Genomic DNA, 19,458 nt, shown 5'->3' with positions numbered 1-19,458 from the left:
CCAGAACCCAGGCCCGGTTCTGACCTCCTGGATGTGAGAGACGATGGCGGCCTGCGTCTGGATGTCCAGCAGCTTGATCTTGTCGATCATCTCCTCCTTACGCTCGCTCTGAGGACAGACAGGAAACATCAGCAGGTTCTGGCGCCGTGCTGGCGCCTCATGGCGGTTGCTATGGTGATTCAGGGAGGAGGGGACGTTTAAACCTCAAACAGCATGACGGCTCAGAACCGCCTGCTGGTCCCACACGGAAATTCACTGGGTCTGCAGTGGTTCTGATGGATTCATCAGAACCTGCAGGTCCAATCAGAGCTGGGAGTCAGTGGCACTGCTCTGGGCTGTGATTGGACAAGATGGTTCTAATGGAGGTCCAAACAGGCCCGGTTCATTTCTTAGCTGAAGTTCTGAGCTTTTCTGGCCAGTGTTTCCAGTGTTCCCAGCTGGGCTCTTCCTGTTCCGGGCAGGAAACGTTTCACAGGTTTGTTTAACAAATTCCTGCCGGTCCAAACAAAGACCGATTCACACGTGTTGCCATGGTAACCATCCACTTCCTGGAACAAGTCGGAACAGCATGGGAAACAAAGAAAGAAACAGGAAACTCCCACCTGATGCTCAGGTTACAGCCAGAACGCTCACACCACACCTCCACTGGAGCCCCGCCCACACGGCCAAACTCACCTGCACGGCACAGCCCAGCAGCAGGAGCAGCAGGCGCTTCAGCTCCTCCATGCTCCCCACTGAGGAGACAAAGCAGACAGTTAGTGGGAGCAGCAGGAGGAGCAGCAGGAGGAGCAACAGGAGCTCTGCCTGGTGCTTCAGACGGCACTGGGAAGACTGGGAGCAGATCTCCATGTGTTACCTGACATGGGGTCGTTGGCGATGAGCAGGATGTTGGGAGGAGGCATCACTACCAGCTGCTGCAGCGTTTCCTGCAGGAGAACCAGGAGGAGGGTCAGCCATCATCATCACCTTCATCATCATCGTCACTTTCATCATCATCATCACCTTCATCATCATCATCACATTCATCATCATCATCACCTTCACCATCATCATCACCTTCATCATCATTGTCACCTTCATCATCATCATCACCTTCATCATCATTGTCACCTTCATCATCATCATCACCTTCATCATCATCGTCACCTTCATCATCATTGTCACATTCATCACCACCTTCATCATCATCATCGTCACCTTCATCATCATCATTGTCACCTTCATCATCATCACCTTTATCATCATTGTCACCTTCATCATCATCATCACCTTCATACTCCTCCAAGTGCCATGATTAATTTTATTTAAGGGTAACTGAAAACAATTGATGGCTCAGGGGGTCAAAGGTCAGTGGGGCTTCAACAAACCGTTGGATCCGACCGGTTCTGGACCAGTTCATACCGGACCACCTTCCTTATTTACTCTTATTCTGTCCAGGAGGCACATGAAGAAAGTGATCTACAGACTGCAGAACCAGAACCGGGTCTGGACTCGGAACCAAACAGTGACAGAGTGGAACCAAGCAAACCGGTTCTGACCCGGCCAGCAGGAAACAGCTGCAGTCTGGGTCAGGAAGTAGCAGGGAGGGAACGCTCCCCATTCCTCAACATCCGGCCCCGGTACCAACACCTGCACGCCTGGAGCCGGAGGGAGGGCCGGGTCACAGGTTCTGTTCAGAACCAGCGCTGTGCGGTCATGGAGGATCAGTTGACTGCAGGCGGTCCGGTTTCACCAGAACCACCCAGACTGAATAAAACATGGCAGCTGGCGGCCAGGCGGCCCACATTGAGGCCCCGCCCACATCGAGGCCCCGCCCACCAGGCCAGCTGGTGAAAGCAGCAGAGGCTCTGGGAGTCCAGCTCACTGAGGTATCAGGTTCCTCTGCTGGTGGTTGCCCTCCGTTACTGGGGAGACTGGGAGACAACCAGTCAGAGCATCTGCTGGGACTTCATCTAATTAGGAGCAAACCAACACCCTGCATGAGGGGGGAGGGGCGTGTGTGAGAGTGTGTGTGTGAGAGTGTGTGTGTGAGCTGATCTGCACCCTGACAGCCTCTACAACTCATTAACTGCTGGTTAAAAAACGAGACAGAGATTAACAGCAACCTGACCCACTTCACACAACACACACTAACACCCCAACACACACACACTAACACACACACTAACACCCCAACACACACACACTAACACACACACTAACACAGAAGTGAATCTCTCCAGTATGAAACCAGCCCCTTTGATCTTCTGGTTAAAATGACCTTAATGTTCGGAACCAGAACCTCCTGACCCAGCCAGAACCAGAACCAGAACCAAGCCACTGTGAAGCTTTATTCAAATGTTTTCACATGACTGGTCCGATCGGTCCGGTTCTGCTGCAATGAGTGCGGTTCTGTACCTGGTAGTAGGTTCTGATGTGCCGGGTCAAAACCGTGAGGTTGTAGAGGCGCAGCGACACGTCGTTGTTCACATTCTTGTTCAGCCTCTGATTGGTGGGGTTGGGGTCGCTATGGAAACAGAGACAGAGAGATCAGACACCACCCAGACTACGCCCCGGAGAACAATGGCCTGACTGTCCTCATGCTGCCAGCAGGGGGAGCTGCAGCAGCAACCTGACTCAGATCAACATGCTAACACTGCCATTGCCATGCTAACTGTAATGTTAGCATGCTCGTGCTGACTCTAGCATGCTAATACTTAATGCATAGTGCCAATTGTGGCTTTAGCATGCTAATGCTTACACTATTGTTCTGATTCCGATGCCTGTCAGAGTTAAATGTTTGCAAACATGGGAATATAACCGACCCGGCTTGTTAGCGTCCCTGTATTGCTGCTAACGGCTCCGGTTCTGATTTGTGTTGCTTCATGATGAACATCTGAAGAACCGGATCGGTACCTGGCGCAGGTCATTCAACTTGCTCTGCCTCTTTTAGAAAAACTGTGTGCTCCTAACTTTTTTACTTTCAGATAGTTGTTATGGTGCGTAACCATGGCAACAACAACCTGCTTTACAACAGAGCGGCTAGTTAGCATCTCATCCGAACTCTGACCCCAAATCCAAAAGGAGCTGTAAAGGAGGAACCATGGATGCAGAGAGGAGGAGGACGTTCTGACTGTTCTGCTCCCCTACAGAGAGCAAAAGCAAAGGACCTGGATTAGCAGAGCTAGCTAACAGCTGATAGAGCCATCCTGGACATGTTGCTGTTAGTGTTAGCATGAGACTGCCATTCAGTCAGAGGCCTCATCAGATTTGTTGTGAGACTGACTGTTGCTGGAGATCCTGGCAGCCCACAGCATCACCTCCCACAACTGATTGGAGAAACGTGGATGATCTCAGTTACAACGTTAATTTGATCAATTAAAGATTTCTAAATTGAACTGAAAACCAAAGTCCAATTCTTTGTGGCCAAACAGACCAATGCCATTTCTGGTTCTGATGGTGGATTCTCAGATTAGAGGTGATAATCCAGCTTCATCTCAACCTCAGATTGATGATTATTATTAGCAGGAAAACAATGAGCAGAGAAACATCTGGTGCGACGCCTGAGGCAGGATGTGGTCGCTCTGTCACGCTCTCTCACACACACACATACACACACACACACAGAGAGAGAGAGAGACACTTACCTGTCAAGCACAGGAAATCCTGAACTGTCTGATGAACTCAGAGCAATGAGACCAGGCTCCACCCCTATTGGCTCCACCCCTTTATCCTCCCTCCCATTTAGGCTCCACCCATTCCCATGAGGTACTCACATGTGGGTCATGACCTTATGCAGGAAGACGCCGTCCACCAGCTCCATGAACATGGCGACCCGCTCCTCGGAGCCCAGGGGACCCAGCATGCGCACCTGGAGACACACAGGATAGATGAAGGTTGGCTCCTCCCCTTCCTGTCCGCCTTCAGCCTGACAGCAAACCTGGTGGGTAGACTGGACCCAATCGGCCGCCCCAGAACTTCATCTGAACGTGCAGAAAAACTGCTGGAGCGCTGCCTTCAAACCCAGCAAGGGGCCCCTCTTGCTGCTAAGAACATCAGCTCAGTTTACCTGGCTGAGCAGCAAATGGAACTGCAGTTTACTAAGATGCATTAATGAACAGCTAAAACTCAAAGATTAAACTGAGAGCATCAGATTGTTGCTATGGTAACAAAACAGTCTAACTATGAATATTGTTCTTTGAACTTTTACAAAGTAAACTTGCCAGCTCATTAAAATCTTACATTGAAATATTAAATATTTTAAAATCTTTTATCTATGCTGAAACCATTAAATCAAATTTGACTGCATTGATAATCTCCTAGTTTGTTTATGCCTTGGGCCGGCTCTAAATGTGATCACCATCGCATGGTGTTTTTACATCCACTGACTGAGGACTTAATTTGGATTTGAGACAAGTGCAAATAATTGATATTTATTTGAATTGTATTGTTTTTGAGATTCTATAATTGTGGGTTTAAGTCGCAATGTCTTCCAGTAACATAATTACCCAGCAATGTTTCCTGTCAACTTATCAAACCCGGCCGAAGGCCTGAGCCAGTTTTCTGGGGCAAACCGTGACAGACATGACGGTTCTGGTCCAGAAGGAGCAAATTGAGCCCAGATCAGAGACCTGGGTCCTGAACGGCCACTCGGTAACAGAACTCCAGCTGTGAAGGGAACCGGTGCTGGTTCTGGGTCGGGCCAGATTAAAGTGCTGGAGATCAGGACGAATATTTACTGGCTGGACTAGTTAACCCAGACTAGTTAGTAAGTAGTTAATCAGTATTATTTAGCAAATGGTTAACTCGGACTAGTTAGTGGCAGGTTAACCTTCACTAGTTGGTTCCTGGTTAACCCAGGCACCTGACGCAGCAGGTAGACTCACCCACAGCACCAGCGGAGACTCCATGAAGGAGGCCAGCAGCTCGGACAGGGTCACGTCCATGCTTGGTCATCAATAACTCATCAATCCACCGATCGATCCGGATCAAAGCATCGGCCCCCCTTCTCCCTCCTCTACCCCCTCCCCTGCGCACGAGCTCCGCAGTAGCTACTATTGTCTGTCCGGGTTCCCACGGTAAGTCCGAAAAGTGGAGGAAAGGCGGGTAAAAACCAGCTGGACCGGGTCGGAACCTCCCTCGCGGAGGTTTTTCTAAAGTTCTGGAGTCGGTTCCGTTAGTTTCGCCGCTAAATTAAAGCGGATTGTAAGCAAACACTTGATCCAAACTTCGCTCAGATAGTTGATTGTGTTGCCAAGGAAACACAAGTCGGACCGTAAAGAGAGAAAAAGCGCTAGAAAGTTAGAAAATACAAAAAATCCAATGAGAAAAGAGTGAAAGTCTTCAGCAGAACCGGGTCAAAGTACTTTCCCCCGTCGTCTCCATCCGGACCAACTCCTCACCGCTCCAACTGTCTCCATCAACCTGTGAGACCCGAGAACACAGGGAAGGCAGACCGACGGTACGAACAGCCAACCAGCGGCCGGCCGCCGCGCCAACTCCCGCCTTTTCTCTGAACCCACCAATGAAGAAGAGGGTGTTCACGCTGAGGCTGACGTCACCATCGGGCAGAGTGACGCCAAAGAGCTCGGAGGGAGCAAGATGGTGACCAGCCCGCGCAGGAAGCGGCGCTTATTTTAACCTCCCATCGGTTTTACTGATGGTTCTTATATTTCCTGTTTTTATGATTCTTTTAATGTTTTTTGTGAATTTTTACACTTCCTCCTTTTAGTCTACATTTTGTGATTTTTTAAAATAGTATGTATCAAATATGCACACCGAAAAACAAACAGTCAGACTGATATGTTTTAGTTATTTTATATGCATTAATATTTTCTGTGTATATATTTTTATATCTCAAGTGTATTTGTGCACGTTGTCAGCACATTCATTCGACTCAATGCACACCTGCAAGTTAGCCATTGAGGGACGAGAACATCCCATAATGACAGATCAGGTGAGGAACAAAGTGTTTTCCAGGGTTTTTCCTCCAGACAGAACATAAATCAACTCTGTCCAGTCCGTCGGCTCACCACAGTGGCAGGTACTTCTCTTGTTCTTCACTCTGATTCGTCTGAACGGTTTGAAAAGGAAACCAAAGATCAGCTCAGATCAAAGGTCAGATGCAAATGTGCAGAAATGAAGGCCGGCAGTGAGAGCAGCAGGGTGTGTGCGACAAGCACTGGGTCTACTTTCTCTCCCAGACTCCGACCCGGAATTGTAGAACCGATTCCCGGCTCCGGAGCCGGAATCTGGTTCAGTCTGAATGAGTTTGATCAGCAGACAGGAAGCCTACATCACTGACATCCTGTGACACAAACTCAACTCAAAGTTCATTGATGCAGCGAGGAAAACCACTGATCACACGTGGCGCCAGTAAATGGGATGACAGCGCCACCCCCTGGTGAATGTGGAGTATTACAAAATCAACTCTTGAAGCGGCATAAAATCTACTGTAGTTTGTTCCAGACAGACCCGACATTCAGCGAGTCTGTGGAGACTCCTGGTCCGACGGTACCGCTGGTCCAGTACCGCTGCCGGTCCACCTGGGACAAATGTTCTGGACTCAGAAATCAGAGGATGGCAGTAGCAGGTCCAAAACGGCGTCTCCATAACAATAAGCTTTCAGCACTCTGGGGCGAACACTATCTGGACCTGCAGCCTGGTTCCGGTCCAGTCTGTCCAGACGCCTCTTCACCTGTGAACTGAACTGGTTCAGTGAACTGGTTCCTGTACCTCCCGTTTCTAATCTGGACTACAAGATGCTTCTGTAAACTCAATAAAAATAAACTGCGTTTCATTGTTAATGAATTTTGTTCAGGCATTGATGAGGTCATCTGAGGGGTTAAGTCATCAGGACCCCAGGAAATGTTGGAGTAGGGGATTCAGATCGGTTGACCCCTGGTTGGAGCAAAGCCATCTCGTTGCTACGGTTATCTAGAGTAACTGCCATCCATAGGGAAGGTGAACAGGATGATAATCTGCCAGATTTAATCCCTGATGTCACTCAGGTCAGGTCCTTCAGGTGTAGAAGTTGCTCAGGTGAGGTCATGTGACCTGCAAAGGACTCACATGACCCACTGAGGTAAAAACAGAAACCAGCAGCCAATCAGATTCTAGCAATTCTCTATTTATTCCTTCATTGTGAATATCAAAACAGGAAACAGTTTAAGAGGTGATTTCAGAAGAAAACGATTTACATTCAATGTGCTCCACTTAGCCCCGCCCCCACAGTCCTCCTGGACCAATAGCGGAGCAGGTCATGGTGGAAACCTTCCATCTTATTGGTGCTTTGTGAACTTCATAAGTCTATAACAACATTACAAATATATAAAGACTCTAGAGCGCAGCAGACACAGTTACTGCAGTCAGGTTCTACTGTAGTCAGGATAATACTGCACTGTCCACACACACACACACACGCACGCACACACACACACACACACACACACCTGTGGCTTTCCTTCAAGCCTCAGTGGGACCAGGAAGACCCAGAGGAAGAACCAGTCCGTCTCCAGTCTGGCCAGTATGAAGTCGGCCTCTCTGTGTCACAAAGTAACTACCGACTGGATGAAACCAGGACCTCCCAGTTCAGCGGTTCTGGTTCTGGATGTTAAGCCTCAAAGACAGAACCTGAAGCTCCGTCCACTGGGACCTGCAGTACCTGGAATAGCCAGCAGGGGCTTAGAAACCCCCTGGCGGCCATGTTTGTTTTCTAGAGGTGAAACCGACTGGACTCGGACCGGTTCTGGTCCAGCTTCTGATGGGAGGTCCATGGCGTGGCCACAGCTTTGCCTCTGCGTGAACTGTTCACAGGTTGCTATGGGACCATCAGAAGAGTAGGGAATCACCATAGCAACCGGTGACTCAGAAGTTTCCCTGACCAATAGAATCAGTTCGTGATTACATGGTGGGGGCGCTAGAGAGCAGAGAAGCTGAGGAAGTGATGTTTACACAGAACAGTAGGGGGCGCTGCTGAGAAGGTTCCAGAGTTCAAACAGGAAATAGAACTGGGTCTCAGACCGGGTCGGCTGCATGAAGGAAAATATCAACTTCCTGTTACAGTAGAGTCAGGTTCGCAGGAAGTGGGAAAGATATTTAAATAAACTTAAATACATTTATGACAAATCAAGGATGGGTCTGAGAAGAATTTACACAAAAAAATAAAAAGGTTTTTGAAAGAAAAATCATTTTCTAGAACAATTTCTCAGGAAATTTGGGTTTAGAGAGTTTTGTTTACATTTTCCTTTGTTGATTGAGTTGTGTTTTCTGTGCTTTCTGGTTTTGAATAAAGAGCTTTGGGTCGTTCAGGAAAACCTGGAGAAAACATTTCCTGCTCTGAACGTCAAATTTCACAACTTTCAGCTTCAAAAATTTGCTCAGATTTTTCTGTGATTTTGTGTAGAAATATAATTGCTAATGCTGTGAAGGTTCGATTTCAGGACCGGGTGGTGCAGCGTTTACTGTGTGACCTGTGATATTATCAGCGCAGCCAGGAGCAGGGCACCCACTGCGGCTCCGTGTCCAGCTTGTTGATGAGACGCAGCAGCTCGCCGTACGCCCGGTCCGGGTCCGTGTTCACGATGACCGCGTCGAAAAGATGGCCGCAGCTCTGCTCCATCTCACGCGCCTTCTCGATGATGTCACGCAGCTCCTCAGGCTGCAAACACACAAGGGTCAGGGTTCAGGGAGCGGGACCAGAACCAAAACCGGAACCGGAACCAGAACCAGAATAACCTTGGGGCTCTTGCCGTCCTTCAGCAGCAGCGCTCTCAGTCGCTCCTGGGACGGTGGGGCGATAAAGATGATGTAGGGCTTCAGGTCGGAGCTGCGCAGCACCTTCAGGGCCTGAGGGTGGGGGCAGAGGGTCAGAGGTCACCTGGGCACGGAGCGGCGGCAGAGCACCACCTACCTGTGTGTGCAGACACAGCAGGCAGATCTTCCCGGCGTTGATGACCTGCCGCACAGAGTCGCTGCTCGTCCCGTACAGGTTTCTCTCAAACTCGCCCGACTCGATCAGCTTCCCTGGAGAGAGAGAGAGACCCAAGGACCCGTTAGAGGTCCTTGTGCTGGACCCAGCGTTGTGCTGGGTGCGTTTGTTTCCTTCTAGCTGGTCAGCCTGTGTGGCTGCTATGGATTGTAGCAGAAACCTCGGCACCGCCGGATATTTTTATTCATATCAACAGCCTATTGACATGAGATCTCGGGGGATAACATTTCACAAGTAAGATGGACATATTACCATTTATATTTTATGAATAGAATATTACTAAACTGTATTTATGTCCACCGGCAAAAGCCAGCTAATATTAGCTATAGTGCTAATTGTGCAAAGTCGAGTTTAACCCCAGCTATGAAGGCTAACTGAGATTTTGTAAATCTTAAGTTTTAATTATTCCCTGACATTGATTTAGATCATGCGACACAAAGTGGCAAAGACTGTTATTAATGTGTAATTCTTTCACTTTGTCTAAAGTAAGGTAGCTCCTGTTTTAGTTTTGAAGGTTTTATAAAGACGATGTGAGGAAGAAGAGAGAAATGTGTTTAAGGAGAGACGGATTCACTGCTGATGAATCTCTGAAGCTGCAACTCCTCCACTGGAAAACATGAATAAAACCTATATAGATATTATGTATATAAGCATGTTCATCATTATTTAATCATCTTTGTTTCTCTATGATTGTATTATTTTGTTTGTATATTTATATACATATGTATTAATATTACTAAATAATATATTTTTAAAATTATGACTGGTTGTGTGCTTTGTAAAATTCTATTCATGCATCAGATATTATATTCCAAATCTATTCTGTTTCCCCAATAAGAATATTTAAATATGCTGAACCATGCATCAGTAAAATTAAAAAATACTTAAAATAAATATTTTCCTTGTAAATGTAGCTATGACAGCTGTTTAAGGTTAACGACAAAATAAACTGAAAATCTGGGGCGTGCTGCGGTGGCGCAGCGGGTTAGCACGCCCCACGTTTGGAGGCCTTAGTCCTCAACGCGGACGTCGCGGGTTCGATTTCCGGTCCCGACGACCTTTACCGCATGTCTCCCCCCCTCCTCACCCTCCTTCCTGTCTGCCTACTGTCAAAAAAATACGAGCCGCTATTGCCGCAAAAACTCTTCGGAGAAAAAGAATGGACAAAAACCCTGAAAATCTGTTCGGTATTTAGCGAGTTATGATCGATTAAATGCGCCGATGCGTCATTGCGCCAGTCAGCCTTTTTTTTTTTTTTACTTTATTTCAAACAAATAACATTAACATACATAGAGGATCTTCAACACAAATATAAATATCACAAAATAAACAGACATTGACTGTGTTGTTTTTAAGGTTTTTCAATCTTCAACGTAGAATGAATAAAGTAAAAAAACAACAGTTACATAAATATATACACAAAATCCTGCTTTAGACTGAACATGTGTGCTCTTGGATTTGGCAGGAAAGTTCCCCCATAGAAGTTTCAGGGCGCTGGAGATGGAAATATTTTCACTTTAAATAAGTCTTCAGTATCGTCTGTTGTAGCCTAGCAGCTGGCTACTTCTTCTGCTTATTAGAGCTTGTTAAACAACTAACTTTTTTTTTTTGCCAGTTGTTTGTTGATTCTTACATGATGTGTGAATTGTGAGACAGTTATTTTTTGTTTTTGGGCATGTGCACCAACTGATGGCTACGGTGGCCGACAGGTGCAAATGCGCAGCAAAAGAGAAAACATGCAAACAAAAAAGAAGACACCCCCGAATGAAATGCAGCAAACAAAAAGAGAGACGCAAACACCCCCGAATGAAATGCAGCAAACAAAAAGAGAGACGCAAACACCCCCGAATGAAATGCAGCAAATAAAAAGAGAGACGCAAACACCCCCGAATGAAATGCAGCAAATAAAAAGTGTTGAAAACGGAAGTGCTCCAGACCACTAGGGGGAGTCAAAGAAAATAGTATTCATTTTTATGGGACCAGATGCAAGATTCAGAGAAAGAAATTTGAAAGAAAGTAAAGGTATCTCTCTGAATCTTGCATCTGGAAAGTGTGATTATTGTGAGAAGTCTGAAACAATAGAGCATGTTATTTTAGAGTGTTGTAAGTATGAAGAAGAGAGAAGATGCATGCTGAGAGAGTGTGTAGGTATTAAAGAAAGGTTTAATTTAATAGAATTTTTGAGGAGAGATTTCGGGAGTAGACATATTCAAATAATTATTCGGTATCTTAAAAAAACAAAGCTATTTCATAGGATATGAGTAGAGCAAGTTGGGTGTGAATGTGTAAAGAATATCAAAGAGGGGTATATAAAGTTATAAGCAAGTTGGATAATATAAGCAGGTGTGTATGTGTGGGGGTATGTTTAATCAGGAGTTAATGGAGGGAAAAGGTAGAAAGTGAAAGTTTATAGACCATCTCGAACCACACTCCATACTGGTAAGTGGCGGTAATGCTACTGTAAGTTTGTTGCCAACCGCCAATAAATACCAAGAAGAAGAAGAAGAAGAATCTTGCATCTGGTCCCATAGAAATGAATACTATTTTCTTTGACTCCCCCTAGTGGTCTGGAGCACTTCCGTTTTCAACACTTTTTATTTGCTGCATTTCATTCGGGGGTGTCTTCTTTTTTGTTTGCATGTTTTCTCTTTTGCTGCGCATTTGCACCTGTCGGCCACCGTAGATGGCACCCCTTGAATTTCGTTGTCCTTGTGACAATGACAATAAAGATTTATCTTATCTTATCTAACTGGCGCATCACTGCCACCAAGTGGTGGCAACATGTATTGCAACTGAGCCCCTGAACATCTCCAGTTTCTGGAAACTTTGCTACACTGCATGCAGTTTCTTGAGGACCTCTAGGTGGCGCTGGAGGCCCAAATGTGTGCCGCAGCCCTATGGTTAAAGACTGGCTGTGTTAGAGGAATCCTCCCCCTTCCCCCACAGGAAATAAATGAGCTAGAACAGGAAGTAGAAAGAGGTACAGGAAGTCTCACCAGCCGCCAGCTCTGCTTCAAACGCCTGTCGGGACACAAAGTGGTAATCTCTACCGCTGACCTCCGCTTCCCGACGGCTGCGCGTGGTGTCTGCTCACAACACACACACACACACACACACACACACACACACACACACACACACACACACACACACACACACACACACACACACACACACACACACACAGGCAGATGAGCGAGACGAACAGTAAGGCAGAACAATACCTGCATTAATAGATAAATTATTTCATAATAAAGCTACAGAAATTATTAATATCGTACATGAATAAAAAATTTTAATAAAAAATATTAGAAATTTTTAAATGTTATTGAAAATATTAACAGAAATAAAATAAATGAAAAGAATTATATGAAATTAAAATGTAAAAATTGGAAAAGTATTTTTTTAAAAACTACTGAAAAATTTTCAAGAAAACAAAAGAAAAAACATAGAAACTAAAAAAACAAGCCTATATTTTAATAAACAAATAAGTTTATTAAGCAATGATCAGATCCAAACTAAACATCCATTAGACATAAATAAATGTTTATTCTTGATCCGGACCATTTGGGTCCAACAGAACCACAGAGCCTTACGAGGCACGGCGCCAGCGAAGCGTTCCGGTTGGCTGCTGAGGAGCCTCTGCCTTAGCTCCGCCTGCCCACAGCTGTTTGGACCAATCAGAGCAATCGGACGCTTCCTATTGGATGGCTGGTGGTACAGCGCCATCTCCTCATAGGTCAGAATCTCCTCATCGAGATCTGGACCAGAGCAGAGATACAATTATTATCATTATTATTCAGATGAGAGAGAAGGAACAGATGATCTGCAGAACCAGACTCCTGGTTAGAACCTTTATTCAGTGAGTGCAGCTCAAAATAAAACTATTTTTTAAAATAAGAGCCCCTCCGTCAGTTTAAGGCTGGTAGGTCCAAGTTCTGCTGGTTTTGGAACTTTGATCTCGAACAGAACCGTGACAGGGTCGGGTCGGGCCGTACCGTCGTTCCTGTGGGAGTACAGCAGCTTCTTCCTTTTCCTCTTGTTCTTCTTGGCGCACCAAAGCTTCCCTGTAAACAAACAACAAGCTATTAGTCGGTTCTGGAGTCACTACATGTCATCGGGTCGCACCGCACCAAGACAGAGAAGAAAAAAGGAACAGGGAGAGAAAAATGTCGGATTTCTGGACTCTACTAAATGTTACATTGGTTAGCTCATCTCATCGTCTCTAGCTTACTGCAGCTCTGTTAGCCTTAGCCAAGGGTCTTCTTTAAGCAGTTTGAGTTCATTGTAGCTTCAGTGACTCACCAGGTTTCTCAGACTCCTTGTCTTCTTCTATGGTTTGCTTCATGGCCTCCCGTTGTTGCTGGAAGCTCTTCCCTGTGATGTAAACAAAGCTAGCTGAACACCAGGCGTACCGTATCCAAAGCGGACAGAACCGGCGGCTCGGCAGCGCACCTGGGACGAGTCCGGCCAGCGGCTGGTTGTCCTCGTCGCCGTCTCTGTACGCCTGCCACCAGTTGGGGTCGGCCTGGCTGATGATGTGGAGGATGTCTCCTTTCTGGAAGGACAGGCCCAACTCTCGGCACGGCACGTACGGGTCATCGGACGGGTCGTAGTCAAAGTGGGCCTTCACGTGGACCTGGAACGATGAAGATCAGGAGGCAGATGAGGGTCTGGAAGCTGTGAGGGGGAGCCTCGCAGGGCGGAACCTACCACGCTCTCCTTGACCGGCGGCGGTTTGGTCTGAGTGCTGGGGATCAACACGAAGGTCAGGAGGCCATGCATGTCGGCCTGGTGGACACAGAGCAGCAGAAGGTCAGAGAGCAACGTGTCTTCAGAGGACCAGGTGAGGCCAAACACCTGGCTGACGAGCGAAGAACTCACCAGGATGTCAAACACCTGGTTGACGTCCTTCCCCCTGATCTCCACGCCGTTGATCTCCAGGATCTCGTCTCCCTCAGACAGGAGGCCGCTGCGTTCGGCTGCTCCTCCCCGGACGATGCGACTGATGATCACGCTGTCCATCTCATTTCGAACAGTCGCCCCCTGCGGGACAGAGCGAGAAACGCGTGAGGCAGTGAGCGGGAGTCCGGCCAAGCGTAGATGTTCCTCGGCCTCACCAGGGGAACGTCTCGAGCCTTCTCGATGCGGACGATCTTCACGGTCTCTCCGCCCCACTGCGTCACAGTTTCTCCTTCCAGCGGGTCGGACTCCGGCTCCATCTCTCTTTCTGCCACGCCGTCATGAGCCTGCAGCAGCGCCTGCAGAGGAAGCATCGTGCTGAGGACCGCCGGGAGTCGGCAGGCGACGCCCCCCGCCGGTCGGGGCCTTACCTGCAGCTGGGTGTCGGACAGCAGGCCGAGCAGCTCCAGGCCGTCTTTGCTCTGGCTGGCCTGCACCAGGCTCCTCACCTGGAAACACAGAGAGGCGAGGTGGAACTGGAGCAGCGATCGGGGAACGGTCAGCGGTCAGAGGTCGTCCAGCAGAGTTACCTCCAGGGCCAGCGGCAGCGCCTGCTGGGTCAGCGGGAACGGTGGAGTCGGCTGCTGCATGCTGGACGCCACGGCGTTGTGGATCCTCAGCGCCGACTGGAAGTCCGACTGCAGGGAACCAGAACACAACAATTAAGCCCAGCAAGGCCTGATCCGGTTTGGCCCGGTCCAGACAGGTTGAACAGAAGCGTCTCAGGTCCTGAACTATCTAGACCAGTTAGCTCTACTGGAGAACATCCATCCTGGTCCGCACAGCCAGAACCCGGACAGCAAAGACGTTCCATCCAGTAATTACCTTGCTGAGCAGAGCCAGAACCAGCTCCACGTCGTTCTGGCTCTGCTGGTCGGACAGGCAGCTCCGGACCTGCTTCAGGGACAGCAGCAGCTCCTCCAGCTCTGAGGGACAAGAGGACAAGACACTCAGGGGGCAGAATGGGGCAGAGGGAGGCAGAATGGGGCAGAGGGATACAACATGGGGCAGAATGGGGCAGAGGGAGGCAGAATGGGGCAGAGGGAGGCAGCATAGGGCAGAGAGAGGCAGAGTGGGGGAGAATGGGGCAGAGGTACTCAGCGTGGGGCAGCATAGGGCAGAGGGAGGCAGAATGGGGTAGAGGGAAGCAGAATGGGGCAGAGGGAGGCAGAGAGTGGCAGCGTGGGGCAGAGGGAGTCAGCGTGGGGCAGAAGGAGGCAGAGTGGGGCAGAGAGAGGCAGTAGGGACTGATTTGACCCTTCATTTCTTCACCTTCCCAGTGTTCCTGATGGTGGGACTACGTCTAACTTTTATGGTCACTTAGAAAAGAAGCTCAAAGAAAGGTAAGCTCTGTGAGGTGATGCTATCAAAGCTACAGACATCAGATATGTTCAATTTGTGATGAAAAACGCCATCATTCACTGCGCTGCATTATAGTGAGAAGGTGTTGACTGACATGTCGCATGTACGGGACAACGCTGTGACCAAAAGTCTGCAATACAGTGATGTTACATTCATGAACGATCTGATTTTACTAAACGGGTCTTTACTAAGAACGATGGGACTGGAGCCTCACCGAGAGCCGCTCTTTGTTCTTGTGATGCTCTGGTATTCTGCAGTAGCTATGATCATTTTATTTAATTATATACATTGATATTTATTAGTAAATAAATAAAACCCAAGAACTTAAGAGCAGCAGAGCATGCTCATTGCTCTCTGACTGTTTCCGTCTCCTGTCAGATGTTACAGCTCTGAGCTGCTGGGCTTCATGCAGCAGGAGAGAAAGTCGGTCGCCTTGTGCTTGGTTCCTTCTGGCTTGTTGCGCCTTGCACGGTGTTCATAGATGAACGCCATTTACCGTCGGGGAACGGCGTTCATCCTCCGTTTAATGTGCAGACAGTGGTGGTTTCTGACATGGGCCATATGGGCAACCGCCCAGGGCGCCGTCTTTTTGGGACGGCAAAGGAACAGAGATGGAAGCAAGGCAGAATGAAGAAGAGTTTTTATTGATAATGATACAGGTTAAATTTATTTCAGCTCTAAGTATTTAATATCTAGGTGTTTTTATGGGAATGTGAATCTTTCAGATCAATTGGAGAAGCAATTTTGATCATATTTCACATTTCATTGGGTCGTGTAGCGCGGGGCGCTGGTCTTGGTCTCGGGTCAGGTGGTCCTGACTACAACACTGCCCACATCTAAGTGCACGTTGGTCTGTGTGTGTTTGTAATACCTTGTGGGGACCATTTTCCTGACATATACTACACTGTGGGGACCCGCTGCTTTTGGGTCAGGGGTCAGATTTAGGACTAAGGTGTGAATTGAGTTTTGGTTAGAGTTAGGCTGTAGAAATGAATGGAAGTCAATGGAAAGTCCCCACAAAGACAGCCACGCAAACATATGTGTGTGTGTGAACAAACAAAGCTTTAATTAAGTCGGTGTCTCTTGTGCCGCTCTCCCTCCCTGAGGAATTCCCTCCCAGACAGGAACACGTTCCCTCCTCCTCCTCCTGTTCTCAGCACCCCCAGCCCCCTCCTCTTACCCAGCAGCGCCTGGCTCTGGGCGCCGCAGAGCGCCTGTGGCTGCGGCGCGTCCTGCAGGAAGGTGGGGTTGTCGATGCCGACGGCGTGCGGGTTCTGGGCCAGTTTCCTGAGTCGCAGCGAGGCGTTCAGGTCCAGCTGCCGGCCCTCCTCCTCTCGCCGCCGCCGAAGATCCTCCTGGAAGACGAGCAGGATGAAGCTGGGTCACCACCAGCCAGGTGTTGGCTGTGGATCCTGTTCATGTCCGCCTTATGAGCTGCAGTCCAGAGGCTACACTAAGCTGTGCCAGGTTACGCTAGGCTAGGCCAGCGTGATAAACGCCGCGGACGCAGTCCCGATCCCCGTCTAACAGGCTGAAGCAGAAGCTGCTCTTCGTTCTTTCAGAAATCTGCTAATTCTGTGAAATTCCACGTTTCATCCCGGATTCTGTTTTATTCTGTTTTCTGCGTTACCCTAACAACGCTCCAACACGCAGAACTTTCTTCCTGTCAAAGACGAGTAAAGTTTGATTTGATACACAACTTTAAATACTGAAAGACATTTTAAATATTCAAAATAAAACGCGACTAAAAACAATAAATAAATAGGAAATATGAATAAAATTACTTTCTGTTCCTGCAAAAAAACGGAAATTATGGTGATTAATTAACAAATTAACAGGCTGAGCTCCAGTTCCGAGCTAGACAAGGCTCTCCGGACCAGACCGGGCCCGGTACGGGTGGTACCTGGTGCTGCCGGATCCTCTCCAGCTGGGCGGAGCTGCGCAGCGGCAGCGTGCGGGCCCCCAGCTCTGAGGGACAGTCCACGGCCATCTCCCGGGGCGGCTGGCCTCCCCGCAGCTCTTCGTCCGCTCCCCGCCCTCCTCCGCCCTCCCCAACATGGCCGTTCAGCTGGGAGGTCGTCATGCCGCGCTCTCTGGGCTTTATGAGTGGATTGGGTCACGGGTCGGGTCGGGAAGCAGGCGGGGTCTAGGAGGGAAGCTCAGCAAGCACAGCAGCCATGATACCTGAGGACAGAAGAAGAAGATCATCAGCACTGGGAACACTGGGAACACTGGGAATCTATGGTTCTGGAGGTCAGTCCAGTCAAAGGTCCTGGTTCAGGCTCAATAAAAACATTCTGCTTCTCAGTAACAATAATAATAATAAATCAATAAATGTGGTAAAACACAACCGGACCTCCAGGTTCTGGTCAGGACCGGGTCAGAACCCGTCCTCATCAGCCAGGCGTTCTCACACTTCTTCCTTCCACCTAACTTTCCAGGATGTGAACCCTGGACGGTTCCTGACCGTCTGCTGGACTGGACCGCCTCCAGAACCTCACTCAAGTTCTGGTTGAGTCCAGTTTGACAGCAGTATGGGTCCCAGTACCGAGGGACAACATTTACATGCACAGACTGGACCCAGATTTAATCAGGTCAGCGCCAGGTCCTGCGCTGTCCTCAGAACCTCGCCTCTGACCCCGTTGTCATGGTAACTCAGTCTTGCCCACATAAACTGGGCCTGGTCCCGTTCAGGTTGGTTCTGAGTGCAGTTCCAGCACCAAGGCGAACCTGCAAAACCGCGTCAGAGGGAAAACGCTGAAGTCAGCACTGCAATCTGAAACCCAAACATAGCCGGCACCGCTCAGAACCAGAACCTTCCCTTCACCCAGTCGGGCTGCGGCGAGGCGTTCACGTCCGGCTCCGAAAGGCCACGCTGGACGTTCTGCAGCTGGTTCTGGTTCATGTTGAGGACGGGTCGGCCCGAGGTTCTGCCAGGCCCCGCCCCCTGACGCCAGGCTCAGCAGGGGGCGGGGCCTGGTTCCCAGTAGCACTATTGGAAAGATAAAACCAGTAGTTCAACTGGGAACCAGTAACTAAACTAAAAACCAGCAGCTAAGCTGGGAACCAGTAGCAATTTCAGGGCGGAGGGACTGACACCGAGCTAACCTGAAGCTAACTGAAACTAGTTCCGTTTAAACCAGTTTTAGTAGAAACCGGCGGAACTGTTGGGATAATTCAGTCTGCTTCAGTCAGACTGAGCTGCGATTCTCCAGTTGGAAAAAAAACCCAAACCTCACCTGAACGACCGGAACCGAACTTTTCTGGGTTTTATTGGGCTAAAGGTAGAAGCTAGCTGCTAGCAGCGCCTTCCTGGGGCACCTGTTGATAACAAAGCCGCTCGCAAACACTCACCTCCGGGTCAGAGCGGTCCACAAACTCCGTCAGTCCCGCTACATTCAGCTCCGAAAGTCCAGATTAAATATTCCCAAACGTCCACTTTTTTTTGCTTTACAATCCCAGTTTCACTCCGACACACTTGTTGCTGCTTCATCGGTGAAGCAGAGTCCTCCTCCTCTCCGTCTGTCACTTCCAAATCCACTCAGGGCGGGCTCCGCTGATAAAACACGGGTGCTGATTGGACGTCACGGTCAAAGGAATCCAGTCTGAGCCAATCAGAAGCGCTGCTTTGGGGAATGCAGAATGTAGCAAAGTGGAGCTATGCTGCGTTAGATGACACCCAGAAACTGGAATGTTCATCTATAAGGAACGGAAATAATGCCAGAAACATAGAAATTAACTGAATGGAAATCTGTTCTTTGTGTTGAGCAGGATTCTCCTGAATATTATACGAGTCAATCGGATAGCTAGGCTACACAGTCTCCACGCTCAAAACCATTCACAAATAAAGGTAAAATTAACAATATTTAAATAAAGGAGATTATTATTATGCCTGTGTGAATTTTAACAATTGATCCAAATTACAAGATATCCAACGTTCTTAGATAGATGCACTTTTTAATGTTTTATTCATACTGGAAAAACTTGCTTTCGTTTCTTTCTTTTTACCCACTTAGACTTATTAAAGATTAATAAAGGTTCTTTAATTTTCAGTCAGTAAAAATCAGGAGAGCTATCTGGACAATACATGACAAAATAACTAAGGAAACAACAATGAAACACTAATTATATATTTCAGATATTGACTTCACTGATTGTGATCTAAG

At 48.3% G+C, this 19,458-nt stretch overlaps 2 protein-coding genes across 7 annotated transcripts in view; both read right to left on the bottom strand.

Annotated features, from left to right (window-relative positions):
- Positions 1-5,428, bottom strand: part of LOC102218395 (protein Daple-like) — a 48,088-nt gene extending 42,660 nt beyond the window's left edge. For 5 of the 6 annotated variants that reach the window (XR_002754491.1, XM_023352861.1, XM_023352862.1 and 2 more), the window contains exons 1-6: positions 4,866-5,428; positions 3,756-3,850; positions 2,398-2,506; positions 857-926; positions 676-734; positions 25-108 (exon numbers count right to left, since the gene is read on the bottom strand). Coding sequence is in view for 5 of the 6 variants with exons in the window: in XM_023352861.1 (XP_023208629.1) it covers positions 25-108; positions 676-734; positions 857-926; positions 2,398-2,506; positions 3,756-3,850; positions 4,866-4,925 (477 nt within the window). In the remaining variant the exon portion in view is untranslated. The remainder of the gene's footprint in view (positions 1-24; positions 109-675; positions 735-856; positions 927-2,397; positions 2,507-3,755; positions 3,851-4,865) is intronic. The other variant, XM_023352863.1, reaches the window with a different exon arrangement.
- A 1,659-nt stretch (positions 5,429-7,087) lies between these two features.
- On the bottom strand, positions 7,088-18,825 carry LOC102216444 (MAGUK p55 subfamily member 5-A-like). The gene is made up of 17 exons (XM_023352878.1): positions 18,647-18,825; positions 17,196-17,476; positions 16,473-16,647; positions 14,756-14,856; positions 14,461-14,568; positions 14,302-14,379; positions 14,089-14,229; positions 13,853-14,014; positions 13,682-13,759; positions 13,424-13,607; positions 13,274-13,345; positions 12,967-13,035; positions 12,565-12,729; positions 11,965-12,054; positions 8,891-9,003; positions 8,716-8,826; positions 7,088-8,638 (listed from the first exon to the last, which is right to left on the bottom strand). Exons 2-17 carry the CDS (start codon positions 17,373-17,375, stop codon positions 8,462-8,464), a joined length of 2,004 nt encoding a protein of 667 aa, XP_023208646.1. The 5' UTR covers positions 17,376-17,476; positions 18,647-18,825; the 3' UTR covers positions 7,088-8,461.
- Positions 18,826-19,458: the final 633 nt, after the last annotated feature.

The sequence above is a fragment of the Xiphophorus maculatus genome, chromosome 19 (genome assembly GCF_002775205.1).
Source record: "Xiphophorus maculatus strain JP 163 A chromosome 19, X_maculatus-5.0-male, whole genome shotgun sequence".
NCBI lineage: Eukaryota > Metazoa > Chordata > Actinopteri > Cyprinodontiformes > Poeciliidae > Xiphophorus > Xiphophorus maculatus.
The sequence above is the reverse complement of the archived record's forward strand: the minus strand, read 5'-3'. Positions and strand labels throughout refer to the sequence as shown.

Excerpts from the sequence above, each read along its gene's own strand:
- LOC102216444 (XM_023352878.1), bottom strand. The coding sequence starts at position 17,375 with ATGACGACCTCCCAGCTGAACGGCCATGTTGGGGAGGGCGGAGGAGGG. Across the intron at positions 14,380-14,460 it reads CGCTGCCGCTGGCCCTGGAG|GTGAGGAGCCTGGTGCAGGC; the intron begins GTAACTCTGCTG and ends CTGTGTTTCCAG. Across the intron at positions 13,608-13,681 it reads CGCCGGTCAAGGAGAGCGTG|GTCCACGTGAAGGCCCACTT; the intron begins GTAGGTTCCGCC and ends TCATCGTTCCAG.